Below are 17348 nucleotides of genomic sequence, written 5' to 3' on the forward strand. Positions count from 1 at the left end.
AAATACTGTGGAAGTACCACAAATCTCAGAAGTAAATAAAAAGCTAAATAAAAAGTGCATTATTGTAACTGCTTTAGGATCTGTTCTTAATTTTAAAATTAATATATTTAATTTACAAGCTTTAAAGGGTTCTTTCTACAGCACATTTCCGAGATAAATGATCATAATTATAATATTTCTGGCTGAGTTAAAATTGAATTGAGTCGAATAAAATTGTGAAAGAGAACTGAATTGGTTGTAGAAATCTGTGACAATACCCAGCCATGCTCTGAGGCATGAATGTGAACATGAGTGGTCATTTGCCTCTATGTGATGGTCCTGTGATTGACTGGTGACCTCTCCAAGGTGTACCCTGCCTCTCACCTTATCTCAGCTGCTGTTGGACAACTCAGTAAACAATTTGAGAAATGGATGGATGCCGGTAACACCTCAGAACTCTGATTAAAGCATCCGATGTGATATCCCTGCAGCTCTAGTTCACTCATTGCCCCTCAGCCATAAAAGGCTAATGGGTTATTGGCATGGACACCCAAGTTTGTGAATGCGATAACTTGAGAATCAGACAATGTAGGAGTTTCAAATTGATGCCATAGGTTTAGCCACGGACATCTCCGATAAGTCTGAATCTGTGACCTCAACCTCAAAGTCAAGGTCAGAGGTCAAGCTTTCAGAAAATCTTCTGAATGAGATTGAGAATGAGTTTTCATATCAAAGGTGCATCTACTAGGAGGCTGAGGGGTAGCACTGGTGTCCACAATACAGATAAATTTCTGTTACATATTGTAGCAACTAAGCATCAATATATCAACTTTCTTCCCCCAAATTTTTGATTTGCAACACTAAGCAAAACATTATCTTTGTTCTATCATACTAGTTCAAATTGTTACCCAATTTAAAGGTATGTGACATTTATGGATTAAAATACTTAAGCTTTAATAATATTCAAACTCATATTGATGCAGTACCATTGTCTTCACGTCACTGGTATTATGTCTCCTTTGATCATGTCAGATGTTGGGCTAATGCTAATGTGAACCGATTACTTTTTAGATAACATGTACTTTATTGCGTCCAGATGCAGGAAATTCTTTTGTTCATATCCACCATCCACCCTCCGTACACGTCCAAACCTTCTCAACTGTGTCTCCATATTGCTCAATCGCTAATGTTCTGTAAAACTAAAAAAAGGAAAGTAAGGAAAACAGTTTTAAATTAAAGCAAAGAAATTTTAATAGACGCTAAAATACAAAATCCAGATCTGCATTCAGAAATGTGTGAATTTAAAACCATATTTACTATACATGTGTAAATAAGCTCAAACCTCCAATCAGACTGTTATGCGGTGCAGGAACGTCATAAAAAAACATTCAAATTTGCACTTGTCATTTAGGAACATGTTACATCCAAGCTGATGCTTTGAAACAGTACAATCAATAAACACGCACACACACACACATGTTTTTTAATACATGAAATCAGGTAGAAAATATACACCAGCACACAAATAATTTAGAGCTCAGTGGACAAGTTACAGGAATACAAGGAAGATGTTCCACTATTTCCAATAAGAAATGAAAATACCGCAGCTGTTTACTGAAACTGGATGTGTTCTGAGGAGGATGAAATGTATCATATTCACACTGCTTTGGCACACATCTAATCAGATACATATCTGATTTCTCAGAAATCAGAATACCCGACTTACTTTCTGATTGTTGTTAAATATTCACACCGTTTAAAAAAATCATTGCAAATTTTCTAACATTTCTCCTGCATTAAATGTTAGTAAATTTAAAAAAATACTCTAGCTTGGATGGACTCAGTCCATTAAAGAATCTATATGAAATATTGATCTACTTATTTTAATCAGAAAAATGTTCCATTTTTATATTCAGTACTCGTTTGGTTTCCTTAGAAACATCTCTTAAACAAGGTAGTGAGAAGACATAGCTGAAGCTGCTAAAAAATAAGAAAAAAATGAATGTGATCCTGATAACATTTGTAAATATTACCAGTTCAGCAAGAATATTCAGCTGGAGAAAAACAAACAAACAAAAAAAAAAAAAGGACATCAGAACCTCAGTCTGCCGAATTAGATTAAAAAAAAAAAAATCTGAGTACAAGCATGAAATGATGTGGAGCGATGTGGTTTCCTCTGTGGATGCACTTGGTTATGTAGAAATCATGAGCTAACTACCAAGATCATCTTACTCCAGGTTTAAGTCATTTTGTGCAATAACATCCAAAGAATATCCAAAACTTTAAGGCCACACAGATTACAATTAGCACGATCTGTCAGATCCATTTCTTCCTCATTAGACTGAAAACGTGCAGCAAACAAAAGCAAAGAGATATGCTTCCAGGACAAAATACATGTCAATCAATGACAAACACTTCATCTTATTTATATTACAGGATATTCCATCAGTGTGGAGGACCGCAAGCTCACTGCACCCACATGAAATGTAAAATATTTATATTTTATGTACAAGAAATGCTGAAATAGCACTGAGTCAACTTCATGCTTTACACTCCAGTTTGCACTTTCCCTCCACTGCTTGCCTTTTTGTTTGTTTGTTTTTTTTTTAAAAACACCCACTTCAGACGATATAACTCTGCATAGCACACACTGAAAGTGACAAGCAAAAGGAGATACAGGGAAATGCTGATGGTGAAGGGTGAAGGAGCTTAACCTGGCTCAGGGTCTGTACATTATGAGGTCAAATTCTTATTTCCAGAAATCTGGCCGATGGCTTCAAAAGGCTCATTTGTTCAGCTTTAGTTTAATTAATTATCCAGACCTGATAATGTACAGACATTGACCTGCTAAACAAGCTCAGTTTAGCTAAATCTACCATTAGTTGTTTGCCTGGAAGGCTCCCTGGGCAGCAGAGGAAGCTGTTCCAGCAGCAGCAGTTTGGAAGGTTTTACTGGTGAAGACGCCCTGAGAGAACTCCTGCTGCGCCTTCTGGAAACTGGCCCCAGTACGTCGGTACATGCTGTGGACCTGAGGAGGAAGAAATTGTGAGAAAATTGCTGTTTAAACAGGTAGGTCATCCCTGTATGGGAGGAGACACCAAACGAGCTACAGTGGGGCAAAAAAGTATTTAGTCAGCCACCGATTGTGCAAGTTCCCCCACTTAAAATGATGACAGAGGTCAGTAATTTGCACCAGAGGTACACTTCAACTGTGAGAGACAGAATGTGAAAAAAAAAATCCATGAATTCACATGGTAGGATTTGTAAAGAATTTATTCGTAAATTAGGGTGGAAAATAAGTATTTGGTCACCTCAAACAAGGAAAATCTCTGGCTCTCAGACCTGTAACGTCTTCTGTAAGAAGCTTTTCTGTCCCCCACTCGTTACCTGTATGAATGGCACCTGTTTGAACTCATCATCTGTATAAAAGACACCTGTCCACAGCCTCAAACAGTCAGACTCCAAACTCCGCCATGGCCAAGACCAAAGAGCTTTCAAAGGACACCAGGAAAAGTATTGTAGACCTGCACCAGACTGGGAAGAGTGAATCTACAATAGGCAAGCAGCTTGGTGTGAAAAAATCAACTGTGGGAGCAATCATCAGAAAATGGAAGACATACAAGACCACTGATAATCTCCCACGATCTGGGGCTCCACGCAAGATCTCATCCCGTGGGGTCAAAATGATCATGAGAACGGTGAGCAAAGATCTCAGAACCACACGGGGGGACCTGGTGAATGACCTGCAGAGAGCTGGGACCAAAGTAACAAAGGTCACCATCAGTAACACACTACAACGGCAGGGAATCAAATCCCGCAGTGCCAGACGTGTTCCGCTGCTGAAGCCAGTGCATGTCCAGGCCCGTCTGAAGTTTGCCAGAGAGCACATGGATGATACAGCAGAGGATTGGGAGAATGTCATGTGGTCAGATGAAACCAAAGTAGAACTTTTTGGTATAAACTCAACTCGTCGTGTTTGGAGGAAGAAGAATACTGAGTTGCATCCCAAGAACACCATACCTACTGTGAAGCATGGGGGTGGAAACATCATGCTATGGGGCTGTTTTTCTGCCAAGGGGACAGGACGACTGATCCGTGTTAAGGACAGAATGAATGGGGCCATGTATCGTGAGATTTTGAGCCAAAACCTCCTTCCATCAGTGAGAACTTTGAAGATGAAACGAGGCTGGGTCTTCCAACATGACAATGATCCAAAACACACCGCCCGGGCAACAAAGGAGTGGCTCCGTAAGAAGCATTTGAAAGTCCTGGAGTGGCCTAGCCAGTCTCCAGACCTCAACCCCATAGAAAATCTGTGGCGGGAGTTGAAAGTCCGTGTTGCTCGGCGACAGCCCCAAAACATCGCTGCTCTCGAGAAGATCTGCATGGAGGAATGGGCCAAAATACCAGCTACTGTGTGTGCAAACCTGGTAAAGACCTATAGTAAACGTTTGACCTCTGTTATTGCCAACAAAGGTTATGTTACAAAGTATTGAGTTGTATTTTTGTTATTGACCAAATACTTATTTTCCACCCTGATTTACGAATAAATTCTTTACAAATCCTACCATGTGGATTCATGGATTTTTTTTTCACATTCTGTCTCTCACAGTTGAAGTGTACCTCTGGTGCAAATTACTGACCTCTGTCATCATTTTAGGTGGGGGAACTTGCACAATCGGTGGCTGACTAAATACATTTTTGCCCCACTGTACCTCTGCTGGAAAATAAATCCCGCTTCGGCCTGGTACTGCATGAGGTCTCTTCCTACTAAAAATCATCAAGTACGGCTCATAGGGGATCAACTGATTTTGGCTTCTCTCTAACATAAAGCAATTTGCAATGACAATTTTGATCTGGTGCTATAAAAATGAAGTGGAATTATTATTTTATTTCTAAATTGAATTTAGCAGGCAGCACAACAAGAGGGTTCCTGGTTCAAACATGCTGGCCAGATGGGTTTCTCTCTGGATACACTGGTTTCTTCCCACAGACTAGAGATAAGCATGTCGTATTTCTAAAAATGCCTTAGATGTGAGTGTGAATGACGGTCTTTCTCTCTGTGTTAGCCTTGTGACACAATGGTGACCTGTCCAGGATCTACCTTGCTTCTTGCCCTATTAGAAGCATAGGGCTGGGATAGGCTCCTGAACTGGACACACATGTAAGAATGAATGAATGGCTGGAATTCCATTTCATTGTGATTGGTGCACTTGAAGGATTTGCACTGGTGTTAACCAAAAATCAACCATAACATTACACAGACATCTAGCAACTGTTGATTAGTGAGTCAACAAGTAAAATAACCAGAGATAAAAACTGTGTTCTGAAGAAAATTAAGAAAAAAAGAAAAGAAAAGTGAGGCAACTCTTACCATCTTGAGCAGAATGACAGACATCACAGCGCACAAAGTGAAGAGGATGGCCACTATGATCATGATGATTCCCACTGCACGGTGTTCACTGATGATAGTGAATGCAGAGAGCCAACCACTGCAACAAACAGCAGAGTTTTAGGTGATCTTATGAACAGCATCAGTGAAACTTAAAATTGTATTCAACAGAAGGAAACATACAACATACAGCGTACAACACATGTACGCTGCTATATTCGATTTGAGGAGAAGAGAAGAATGTGTTTTGGAAGCAGCCGGACAAAAACAAATGCCAACCACTGGTTAAATAATTAACGTGAAATAAATGAACATCACTGCCCTCATTTTCTGTTGCTCTTATTCTTCTTTTTACCTTTAAAACTCTGTTTGACTTTAATACATTTATAATTAATTTGATCGTAATATTAAGAAGTTAAAAAAATAGGAAAAAAAACAACAACAAACAAACACAAAGTAAAAAACAGCAGGTTAGTATTTAAAATGGATCACTGGTTAAAGAGCAGAGGTTATGACACCGTATTCTGATGCAGTTTAAGCTGAAACACATTTAGATTGGGAAAAGAGAACAAAGAAATGGTGGGGTAACAGACTGCAAGCAGCAGAAACTTACAGAGTTACCCGCAGACAGAGAGGCAGCAGGCTAGAGGCTGAAGAATGGAAAGTTTCTGTCGTGAGAGATGAAAGATTGCAGAAAATGAAGGAAAGAGAGAGGACGGCAGCTGACAGGCCAAATGACCGGTAATAGTTCTGATTATTTAACGCAACAAATCACAAGCACACAAAACACTTTGTCAGTCAGGGGGACACGATCACAACGTGAATACTCCCGCGAAACCAGTTATTTTATTATCTATTCATAAGCTCTTATGAGATTCATACATACTATGAATTAATATTAATATAAACATAATTATTCTGTCAAAATTATATGTTAAATTATAACATTTGTTCGAACTTGAACTTAAAATATACTTATTGCAATTTCTGGTGTTTAAAAATAGTTTTTTAAACTTCTAAATTTCACTAAAGCCGCCAACAGAATATGAAATAACTGTTACGACTTTATATCCAAAATGTCTGTGGTTTGTGATGAAGATGCACAAACTGAAATTGAAATAGGACTCTGATTTACTTTCATGCAATGCATATATCTACCATAACATGCTGGACTAATATAAGCTTTATTTATAGAGATATGTAATTAAATACAGATTAGAGTTTAAAAAAAATAATTTGAAATTTGCAGAGGGTAATAAAAAAAAAAGCTATCCTATTATATCCTTAACATATTATTTCAAGTATATGCTTAAAAACCATAAACGTAATGCCCACATATTTACTTTTGAAGAAGCCATCTGGAAAACTAAAGTTTTTATTGAAAAATAGGACATACATGACACTCACCTGTTGCCCCAGTGAGGTATGCCTATTGACTGGATGATGAAGATTACCACTTGGCAAAAAAACACAAAGAAGAACAAGAAGAAGCTGAAGGAGCTGTCAGTCCTGAAAAAAAGAGGAAAAAACCATCCATTAAACTTTCAGACTTAGAAAACACATTTATATCAGGAGTACAGTTATATGAATGTAAGTGACATGTGCAAGTGCAAATCTTTACCATGGCAACGCTGTAATATAAATGTAATGTGTGAAATACACACTGTGACAGCACAAAAATTACAAGGGAAAGCGAATACATCTGGCGCAGACGCATTATCGTTGTTACAAAAAGTATCAAAGTTATCAGACATTTTTCTTTTTGTTCACAGCAGTTGATCGAAACTTAAAAATAAACTCACAGGGTTTTTTGTTAAATTTATACACAATACATTTGGGAACAAACATTTCAAAAGCTAATGCATTAATGTACACGTCTGTAAAATCCAGATGAAAAAATGCCTTTTAAGCAGAGTTCTTAAAAACACACATCACTGTCCACACACGGGGTCAAATGATGCATACAGTACCTTTCATGATGGGGGGACTCACCTGAAGGCCTTGTAGACGGGTCGGTACCAGCAGAGGAAGGAGCAGGGAGCAAAGAGGATGAGCCAGAGAATGGAGAGACCAAAGTCCACACCATTGCTTGAAGCCGTGGTGAAGAAAGCCAAACATGCCAGCAGGTTGAGGAACAGAGTCACACAGTTGACTGAGGACGACAGTAGAGAGAGTCAGTGATTGTATTCTAGTCAGAATTTCAGTATCATGTATGTATACAGCAAAGAAGAACAAAAACTAAACAGTACTGGCTGGAGTGTTTTTCCCATCACACCAACCGGTGTTGTTAAGAAGTGATTTTAGGGTACATTTTTACACCGATTCAGAGCTTCAAACCTTCCTGAAAGGTTTTTACTTCTCAGACTTCCAATGTCCGCCCCCCTAAAAATGTAATGTGCTTACACATCCAGAGGTAGTACATCATCTTGCAGACTCTCTGGCACTCTGGGGGGATTTCCTCTGAGAAGTCCTGGTAAAAACATGGTTTGATGGGGAAGAACTTTGGAAGTGGAGGCCAGTTGTTCTCTTTACCTGTCGAGTCAAGAGATAACATCAGCATGGCAAACTATAAATACAAGACAGCAGATATATCATGAGCACGAATAGAGTTTAACAAAAAGCAACCGGTGGTTATTTTTAAAATACTGACACATTCATCTGAGTCATTTACTCAAGTGTGTGGGAGTCAATGTACAGCAGCATTCCTACCTAAGCAGGCTGGATAATGTCACTGCTGTGCCTCTGGAACATAACTGCACTGTTTACATAAACCTATCTAAGCATCTGCTTTTTAAACTAAACTAAAAACTTATCACCGCAAGTTTACATCAGCAGATGCAGCACATGAAGACACATTTCACCAAACATTCAGTCATTCACCAGAGTTGATAATTAACAGATAATGATCTTCATATTATTGTTATAGCTCTTTGCAGACCTATTGATATGAATATCAGAGCCAAAAAAAAAAAAAAAAAAGCCAGTGAGTGCAAGGATGTAGTTTTATATTTGTCTTTGGTACATAATGCCCACGTTGCAAATCATTGTCTGTTATCAGGGCGCTGTGCTGAGGAGTTTTGTTTTTAATGACCTGTCGGGCCTCTGCTCTGTAGCTCATGCTCTCTGCGGTCCAGCTCGGCAGCTTTCCTCTCCAGCTCTTCCTGCTGCCTCAGCAGGTTGGCCTGAGCTGCAGCAGCAGTTACCTGAAAAAGGAGGAAACGCTTCACTCAACCACCACATTAGATGCACAGAAAATTACCTAAGCCACTGTCAGGAGACTCCGATTTCATGCAGATAGCAAGGAAACGGTGCAGAAATGATTCACTTCACATATAAGCTTTCTAGTTTCAGTTTTTAACACCCAAGACAGCAATCAGTCGCTGTGAGCCACTTCAATAAACACTCTGAATTGCATCTGTTTTCACAGGCATCTAAAAGGGTGTACTTGACTTTTAAATGACATATTACAGGAAATACATATTCATGGTTATCATATCTGATCTCTGACTTGCCAGGAAGAGGTAGGATGCAGGTGATCTGTTTTGCTATTCATGAATATTTATAGGACAGAACAAAGAGCTTCATTATAATAATGTGTAAAGTGAGTAGATGTTTGTGTAGCAACCACACATCCTGACGTAAGGACCATACTGAGAGTCTGAAGGGACAGATTGCCCTTTAGACTCATCCAGTTATTTTAGAATTCTAAAATGAGCCACGTGTTGCTAAAAAATGCAATTTCTAAACATTTTAGAACGTCTTTGTGCTGAATCCGTGTACCTGCTCTCATTTACTGTCTTAGCTGTTTGGTGGTTATTGAAATTTTGTGATTTTTCACCTGAGATTCTGGCATTTCGGGCAAAATAAATTTATATTAAAAAAACGATTCACAATTTTAATGAATCGATTTCACGTTATCCAAGCCAGAATCGATTTTAATCGATAAATCGATTATAAAAACCAACCCCTAATTAAAAGCTCAGTTTTGTGATCTTTTTGGCAAAATAAGGTTTGGACATTTAGTTCGATGTAGCAACTAAATGGCTTTGAGTAAAAGAAACGGCTACAGCATCTGTGTGAAAAAATAACTGTTAATTAAACAGGCAGGATAAGTAGAATTGGAACTTAAGAAAATACTCTTTCTTAGTGGTTTCCAAACTTTTAGTACCCAGAGCACAGCAGAGGGCAAGACAAAATGCACACCTCCATTCACACTGTCACTAAATAACATCCAATTGTCATCGTAGTTATTATGAGTTCTTCTAAATGTGCTGCAGTAGGAATATGTGATTAAGAGCCCATCTGTGATATCTAGACCTAGGATAAGAACTGAAATTTTTTAAATGTATTTATTGAATTTCAATAAATGGTCTTGCTCATCTTGGCTTAGATGTAGTGGTCTTCTACAGTAGGTTTGAGTTGCTCTCAAAAATGTTTTACTACCAGATGTATTTTTAGCTTGCTTTGCACAATGTTAGCATTAGCCAACCTCTCCTGACAGACTGGGGCCGTCTTACAGCTTCAGTAAACTGCAACTGAGTCTTATTCTGCTCTTTGTTGTCAATCAGGGCTTCGATGTATCTCAATCTCATAATTCCCACCATCCATCAACTGAAAAAACAGAGTGAGGTCACATAATTGTGCAATAATAATGCTAGATTGTTATAAAATCTCACCCACACCTGCTCATTCACCTTCATAAAAATATTTTTTTTAATCAGAGAAGTGGTGGGTTTGGTATAAATTCTCACCTGTGGACTGGGCTCTGTAGATGGCTGTAGCACAGCAGGAGATGTGGTGTGAGCTGCTAGTCCATCCTAAAAAACAACAATAAGCAAATAAAAGATTCAAATGCAACCAGTAAAAGAGAAGGAATACCAGGAAAACAAGGCTAAGAAGATAAAGGGAATGGCGACATAAGCAGGCCAAGACCAAAAAATTGAAATGGTGAACTGAAAGATGGTGAGAAAAAACAAAAGATACAATATTTTGACAGGAAAACGAAATAATGAGGAAATGTGCAGATAAGACACCATCAAATGGTTTCAAAACCAACAAAATGAGTAGAAAATGTAGCTTCCAGATGTCTTACACTGGGTTGAGCAGAGAAAGGGTTGTACTGGTCAACTGGTTCGATGTTGGATTTTGTCACCTGAGTGACAGAGGGATCCTGGAAAAACAATAAAAATAATAATAAAAACACGTGCGCATCTTTATCAACTTATAATAATGAGTTACCTGAAAATCTACAAATACATTTTGATCCAATTTCTGTCTATGATGACAGCTTGGAAGTATTTCTTATCTTTGAGCTAAAAGCTGCAGAAATAAGTGTAGGTGCTATGCAGTAATGAAAAAGAGGCCTCTTGTACCAGGTTTGGTGAGCTGCTATTAGAGGTAAGTGCATTTACATGGCTTAACTGACATGGCTTAACTGAACAGTTTTGCAAGAATATAAATAAATATAAAATAAAATAAATATATATTTATAAATATAAATAAAAAAAGAATATCAAGTTTATTTAGACTTAAAATCTACAAAGAAGAAATTCATTTAGTGCTGTTCATTTTCTCTCCAGAAGAACTCTTTGTTATAAGCTTTACCATTTCCTGAAACACTGAAAGCAACCCTCAAAAAGAAAAAAGCCGAGATTATGAAATCTCGTATCATGCTTTGCCAAAGTCATAAAGTAAAGTACAATAACATCCAGCAATAACCTCTGAGGTTCCTGGTAATATTACCCCTGGAGAAGCACTGGTAATCATTAAATGACTCTAGTGAGCTCACTATTGATTTAACCACTCTATAATATGAGAAGGCACTGCTTATTTTGACACGTCTGAGAAAAGAAAGTCAGGACCTGATAAATTCCATCAATGCAGTTCAGTACATTTTACACACATGCACGCAATTATAGATTTCTCTCAAAGCCTTTTAAGACCTTTTGGAGACCTTTTAAAGGCTTAAAAACATTATATTCACATACAGTTTTCTTCCTCCAATAAACCTTTTTATTAAGGAATTAAAACTGTAAAGCACAACCTAAATCTAAAATAAAAAACTAGAAAGCATGTTTTGACATCTGCACTGGATGATGACACTATTTTGGCAGCTTGTGGCATCCCAACACATGACCAAAAATTTTAATGATGCACTTTATATTGGCATGCAAAAACAAATATGAGGGGGGTAAAAAGGTACCAGGAAATTTTTATTCACACCAAAACTACAACAGTAACTGTGAATTCCTGCCATACATGACGCCACTTCAGCCCAACAGGGTCTCTGGAGCCTCCTGTGATGTACCGGTAACACGCATGTGTCGTGATGTAATTCAACAAGGGTCTGTCCTATTTGAAAGGAAGACGGTAAGATTTCTAGGATGTGCCAACAGCTTAATTGCAAATTGTCCTTTTGTATTTGTATTTAAGTGGTTGTCAGTCAATATCGGTAAGGACAACCAAAGAGACCCTGCAAAGAAAAATTACAGTCTCAATTAAACTTACACAAATATTTTATTGTTCTCCATCTTCCTGACACAGCTTCAGCTTCTGTTTAACTTAATTGCTACCACTTGTCCCAGTTACACCTGACACAATTATTTCTGATTTTTTTCTCCTCTCCAATCTATAGCCCCCGACGACGATGAGATTCTCTGATCCAGTACCTGAAGTTTTTAGACACACCTTTACACTCAGCAGTTCGCTCAGAATAAAGGCTCAAATTCAGCCCAGCTACAAATACCAGCTTTGAAAAAAAAAAATCCAGGTCTTAAAATGGGACACAGCTCAAGATGTGTCGGGGGTGGGGCCCGTAGGCTCAGTCTGGAAAACTTGGCCTAGTTGTTCAGCAGCAGTAGTCAGAGTCTGAATCAGAGATGTCTTCAGGTAGATTGGAGAGATTTTTTTTCCTCCAAAAGGTTCAATAACTATAACCTACATAACCAGTGAAGGGGCTATCACAAAACTGAGTTAGCAGGTTTGTATTCTTTTCCTGTGTCCTAGTCAGAAGAGGTTCATGGTTTCTTTACAGAGGATGAACAGAAACTCCATACTGTCTGCTCCATGGCCATGTCTTGAGCAGACACACCACACGACATAGGCTGAACCAGCTTGTTTCTGATGGTGGTGCAACCTCTGGCCTGCTCTTCACGTCTTTCAGTAGGGAAAGTATCTGAGCCTTGATTTCTATGAATATCCCTTTGATATCTGGATTCTTCAGAGGGCTGGGCAGTGGAGTCAAACACTCCTTGTATTTGGAGCCCTAGTCAGTTCTTTTCTTCGTGAAGTCTAGCAGCAGCGAATTAGTTGACAGTTGACAATGGAAATAATGGCTTCCTAAGGCTCAGTTTGTTAAGCCCTCTGGGACTGAAAATTGAAGCAGCTGAACAAGTTCCAAAAACTGCAGTTCTTCTGATGGCCACTTGAGGTTTACTCAAAATGTGAGTTACAGTGGAAGGATATGCATATTTGATTTGGCACAGATTATTACATATTGTGTTTGCAACCCTCCCAATGACCTTTGTCTACTTCAGGTCTCGATTTCAGCAACATACCAACATGGCAGCAGCCACAACAGCAATATTTAAAATTCAGAAAGCAGAGGGTTATGCAACAGTAGCTATAACCACTGTCATATACATATATGAAATAAACAATTTACTGATAGGGTGTGGTGGTTGCTACTATGTTGTAAAATGTAACTTGTGCATATGTAGACTCATACCTTGTCCTCATTAAAACATTCCTTATAAAAGGTTTGAATGTAACTCAACAACCTGTGATGTTCTGGAAGAACCTGAAACTATGCTGTAAATTACTCTGACAAGGTCTCAGAGATAATCCCAGACTGGCACATAAAAAGAAACATCTAAACACATATATATACACACCAATATCTAATATTTACACTAGAACATATTGTAACAACTAAGCTTTTATTTGGAAATGATGGTGTACAATGCAGTCCTGAGAAATGCTGCATCTGCAAGTTTGTGTGAACTCGGTGGGTGATCAAAAACAAAAACTATGACACAGTAACAACTTCCAGAATCACTTCAATAATCTGGGACAAATTAGTCCTTCCTTTAAAAGGTTGACGGAACGAGTACTTCACATGACTACGTGACACGTCACTCACCAACAGTGTGATAAGAGCTCGCCTGCTTGTTAATATGTGCTTGTGACACACCTGTAAACATTCCCAGACGGCAACATAGAGACGTCTGAGTGAGATGATCAACAGCTAGCAATATAAAGGGAAAAGGGTGAATGGAATTAACCTCTAAACCCAACTTAAATGACCCATGATACATTTTACGAAACAACTCCTTGTTGCCTGCAAAGATATTCAAAGGCTCTCGTTCAAAACGTCTTTACCTAATTGCACAGGTAAAAAAAACATATGCTTAGTAAACAGCGAGGAGTGGCTTATTATACATCCTTTAGAGAGACAAACCGACAGCAGTGAATAAAGTAACTGATGACAGCAAACTTACACAGTCTCTGAAATGAAAACCGAGCTGGGACAAGCCTCAAACAAGAGGACAGCATCTTCAAAACAATAGACAGACATACAAAGATGCAGTTTTCCATATATGCCGATATATGGAAAACTGCATAAAGTATATAGATGACATGTAAACATGGCATATTTTAATACAAAAATAATACAGTGACTTTAACGTCTCTGTACAAGGAAACCGGACATGCTCTCATAACTGCTGATTCCCTAGGTGTGGCCATTTCAAAATAGCAGCTGGATACTACTACATTTTACATTAGATACCACAGCCATGGGGTGCAGGTTTAGCTCACTGGGTGAACAGGTGACCAAAAGCAGTATGGCATGGGTCCGTCTCCAACCCGCGACCTTTTGCTGCATGTATTCCCCTTTCTCTACCTGCTTTCCTAACCATAGGAAAGTGACACACCTGTAAACATTCCCACCCGTAAACATCTTCACTGCATCTGTCCAGCAAAGGCCCAAAAATAATAATTTAGATACCACAGTGCTACAAATGATAGAAGCACATGCTCAGAAAGGCCTACAGGGGGAAAAAGCAGCATAGTGCAGTCTGCAGTCCACAAACATGCACATTTTAACATTTTTAATATTCTTTCAAAGGTTGGTAACATGTTAAATATTTAATGTGACCACAGACAGCGAGCTTTTATGAATAGAACTGCTTTTCAGAGTACATATTATACTCCAGCTGCTACTAGGGTATTTATCCAGTCCACCCACCAAACAAACAGAAGTCTCCACTGACGTCACACCTATTGAACACTTGAGATAACAAAAGTTCCATTCTGCAATACTGTAAAAGCATAATGCCACTTAAATCTTACACAGAATAGTACCCACAGGTCATTGGTTTTGATTTGGAGTGTGATAAGAGCAATTTACTGTTAAATATGTCACACTAAATGTGAGGCCTGGTTGAACCTTGGACTCTGAATGCTCCTATAAACTGTTGCTCTCTCTGCAATAAGATGGATTTCTTAACATTTGGTAGAACTGAAAAACCCTAACAACAGCACGTGTGTGTTAACAGATGCAAACACCCACTTATCTATGCGGTTATTCAAATCTGACATCATGATCAAGCCATTGTGATTAATCTGCTAAGTTTCTATTCACCTTTTATGTTGCATTTTATCTAATTCTACATTTTCAAGAATGGCCACTGTTACTAAAATGTTACACTTCATTTCAAAAACTGTTAAATAAGGAGAGTTATGACAGGTTTAATTTTGTTTTTTTTACTTTATGAATTTCATATTGCATAATAAGAAGGAAAGATGGAAAACATAAACAGGTTCTTTACTACTGCAGAAACTAGGCTAACATATCTAGCTCATGTCCTAGAGAAAAAAAAGAAAACTTGTGGAGTGTGAGATAATTCCTGACAGACTTCAAAGGTTTCCGTGAAAGAGAAAGAGAAAACCTGATATAAAAGGACTGTTTCCCTGCATGTACATGCACATGTACAATAAATCATGCATTCTTATATATACACATATATATGGATAAAAAATAACAAGCAAAAGATGATGGTTAACATTTTTAAATTGGTGCTCTTCCATTGTTGGGTTTGAAACTTCTGTGTGTTAAATACTGTGTTAAAGGAGTATGAGACACAGTGACAAAAACTAGGTTTTTAAAGAGTAACTTACATTAGGGATTAATCAATGTCAGAGTCTCCCTAACTGCTGCTGCCTCTGTGTCAGCCATTTATTTCATTTTCATCCTTTTTCTTGGCTGGCATAATATTAAATCACAGACTGGTGCATTTAAAGGGGTTGTCTACTCTTACTGAGTACTCAAAGCACTTAAAGACTAAAAGCCACATCTTCCTTTTCACACACATATTCACATTGTACTTTATTCTACTTGTCTTTTTCTATGACTTCTGTTACTTTCTTTCATTTTCAATTTCAGATGAGGACTAGGCAATAATGGAGGTAAAATTGCCCAAGGACACTTTTCCATGCAGACTGAAGCAGCCAGGGGTCAAACCACTTCCTTTATGAATGGCAAATAATTCTAGCTCCTGAGTGTACTACAAAGTACAATTAATGGGTCAGTGAGCTTGTCAAACCTAACGTGACAGTTTCTTGTGTCTCAAAAGTGGCTCTCTTCATAACTGGCCAAATTACCTTGGTAACTTAGACTGAACACATAGCCTTGTCCGGAGCAGTAACCACCACTGTGATCCCCATTACCTCAGACTAGGGTTTTAGGTTTTGTCAAGCCTGCTAACACTAAGAAAACCTGGCTGTGTTTACAGTATACCCCTCAAAGCTTCAACACGTCTTTGTGAAAAAGCCAACAGAAACATTAATGACCAAATGTGAAATTCTGGGCTTGTTTCAGTTATTAACCCATTTTAGTGCAAGGGAACAAAAGAAAATCTATAAAGATATAGCAACTAAACACTCTTACTCTCACTATTTCTGAACATTTATCCAGAGAAAAATGTATGGGAACATGAGGATAAGAACATTCCCAGTAGGCTTTCCTACTATAAATCTGTTCATATAACTAAATATTATTTCAGTGCATATAAAGAAAGACCTTAGTTTGTCGCTCGCCCTTTTTAATATTTTAAAGTGAAGGGAGGACGTTCCTATTTCCACAAACAACTGGCCTACTATCAGACATCCTGTGTGCTAGAAGCTCTTTGTAGAGAGAAAACCAACAGTTTCGATAAACGTCACATTACAAACCACCAGAACTAAAACAAATCACGTCTAAGACATTAGAAATACACACAATAATGTACATTATCTTCCGAAGGAAGCAGAAAATAGGTACTGTGGCTTAAAAAATATATCTGACACACATTTCAAGTTTAACTTCCTGCAACTAAACTCACAGGATATGCAGCCGTTTTACAAGCCACGTGATTGGTTAAAAAACTGTCAGTCACACTTCCTGCCAAATGGTTGCAATCCTCAAAGACGTAGGTTCCCGCCCCGACATCCACCCAACAAGTTTCCTGGCGTGCTGGCTACCGTTTAACTGCCGCCGTTTGATATGTCACCGACTGCGCCTTATAATCTCAGTCCTCGTACTTACATTGAAAGGGTTTTCGCTGGCAGTATCTGCGAACGGGTTGGTATCAAATTCCGACATTTTGAAAATGTTGCGAGGTGTTCTTTTTGTCTTCTCTGAAGGTGGAGTTAACAACAAACTCTTCCCTATCGCTTCTGGTGCCTGTCCTACCACTTCCTCGAATAAAGTTTAAAGCGCATGCGCACTGAGCCAGTTGGACGATGACGTGTGCGTCAAATGATGCGCAGGTAATCAAAGCGCGCCACCTGCAACCCCTCTCGGCGCCGTTTGAGATTAAAAGCAAATTCCAGTTGTTATGTCTTATCATTTTTATTATTATTATTTATTTTCTTTACCTACATGTTAACCTTGTTTCTATCTTACTTCACTATATTGTGCAATTGTTAACCAGAATCA

General features: G+C 38.4%; 1 protein-coding gene across 1 annotated transcript; it reads right to left on the reverse strand.

The window, feature by feature from the left end:
• Positions 1-2537: 2537 nt before the first annotated feature.
• scamp2 (secretory carrier membrane protein 2) lies at positions 2538-17127 on the reverse strand. The gene is made up of 9 exons (XM_026175174.2): positions 16956-17127; positions 10464-10541; positions 10123-10188; positions 8463-8574; positions 7775-7903; positions 7364-7523; positions 6779-6880; positions 5354-5471; positions 2538-3007 (listed from the first exon to the last, which is right to left on the reverse strand). The coding sequence occupies exons 1-9, from the start codon at positions 17010-17012 to the stop codon at positions 2858-2860; spliced, it is 972 nt and encodes a 323-aa protein (XP_026030959.1). The 5' UTR covers positions 17013-17127; the 3' UTR covers positions 2538-2857.
• Positions 17128-17348: the final 221 nt, after the last annotated feature.

Source organism: Astatotilapia calliptera, chromosome 7 (genome assembly GCF_964374335.1).
Source record: "Astatotilapia calliptera chromosome 7, fAstCal68.1, whole genome shotgun sequence".
Classification (NCBI taxonomy): domain Eukaryota; kingdom Metazoa; phylum Chordata; class Actinopteri; order Cichliformes; family Cichlidae; genus Astatotilapia; species Astatotilapia calliptera.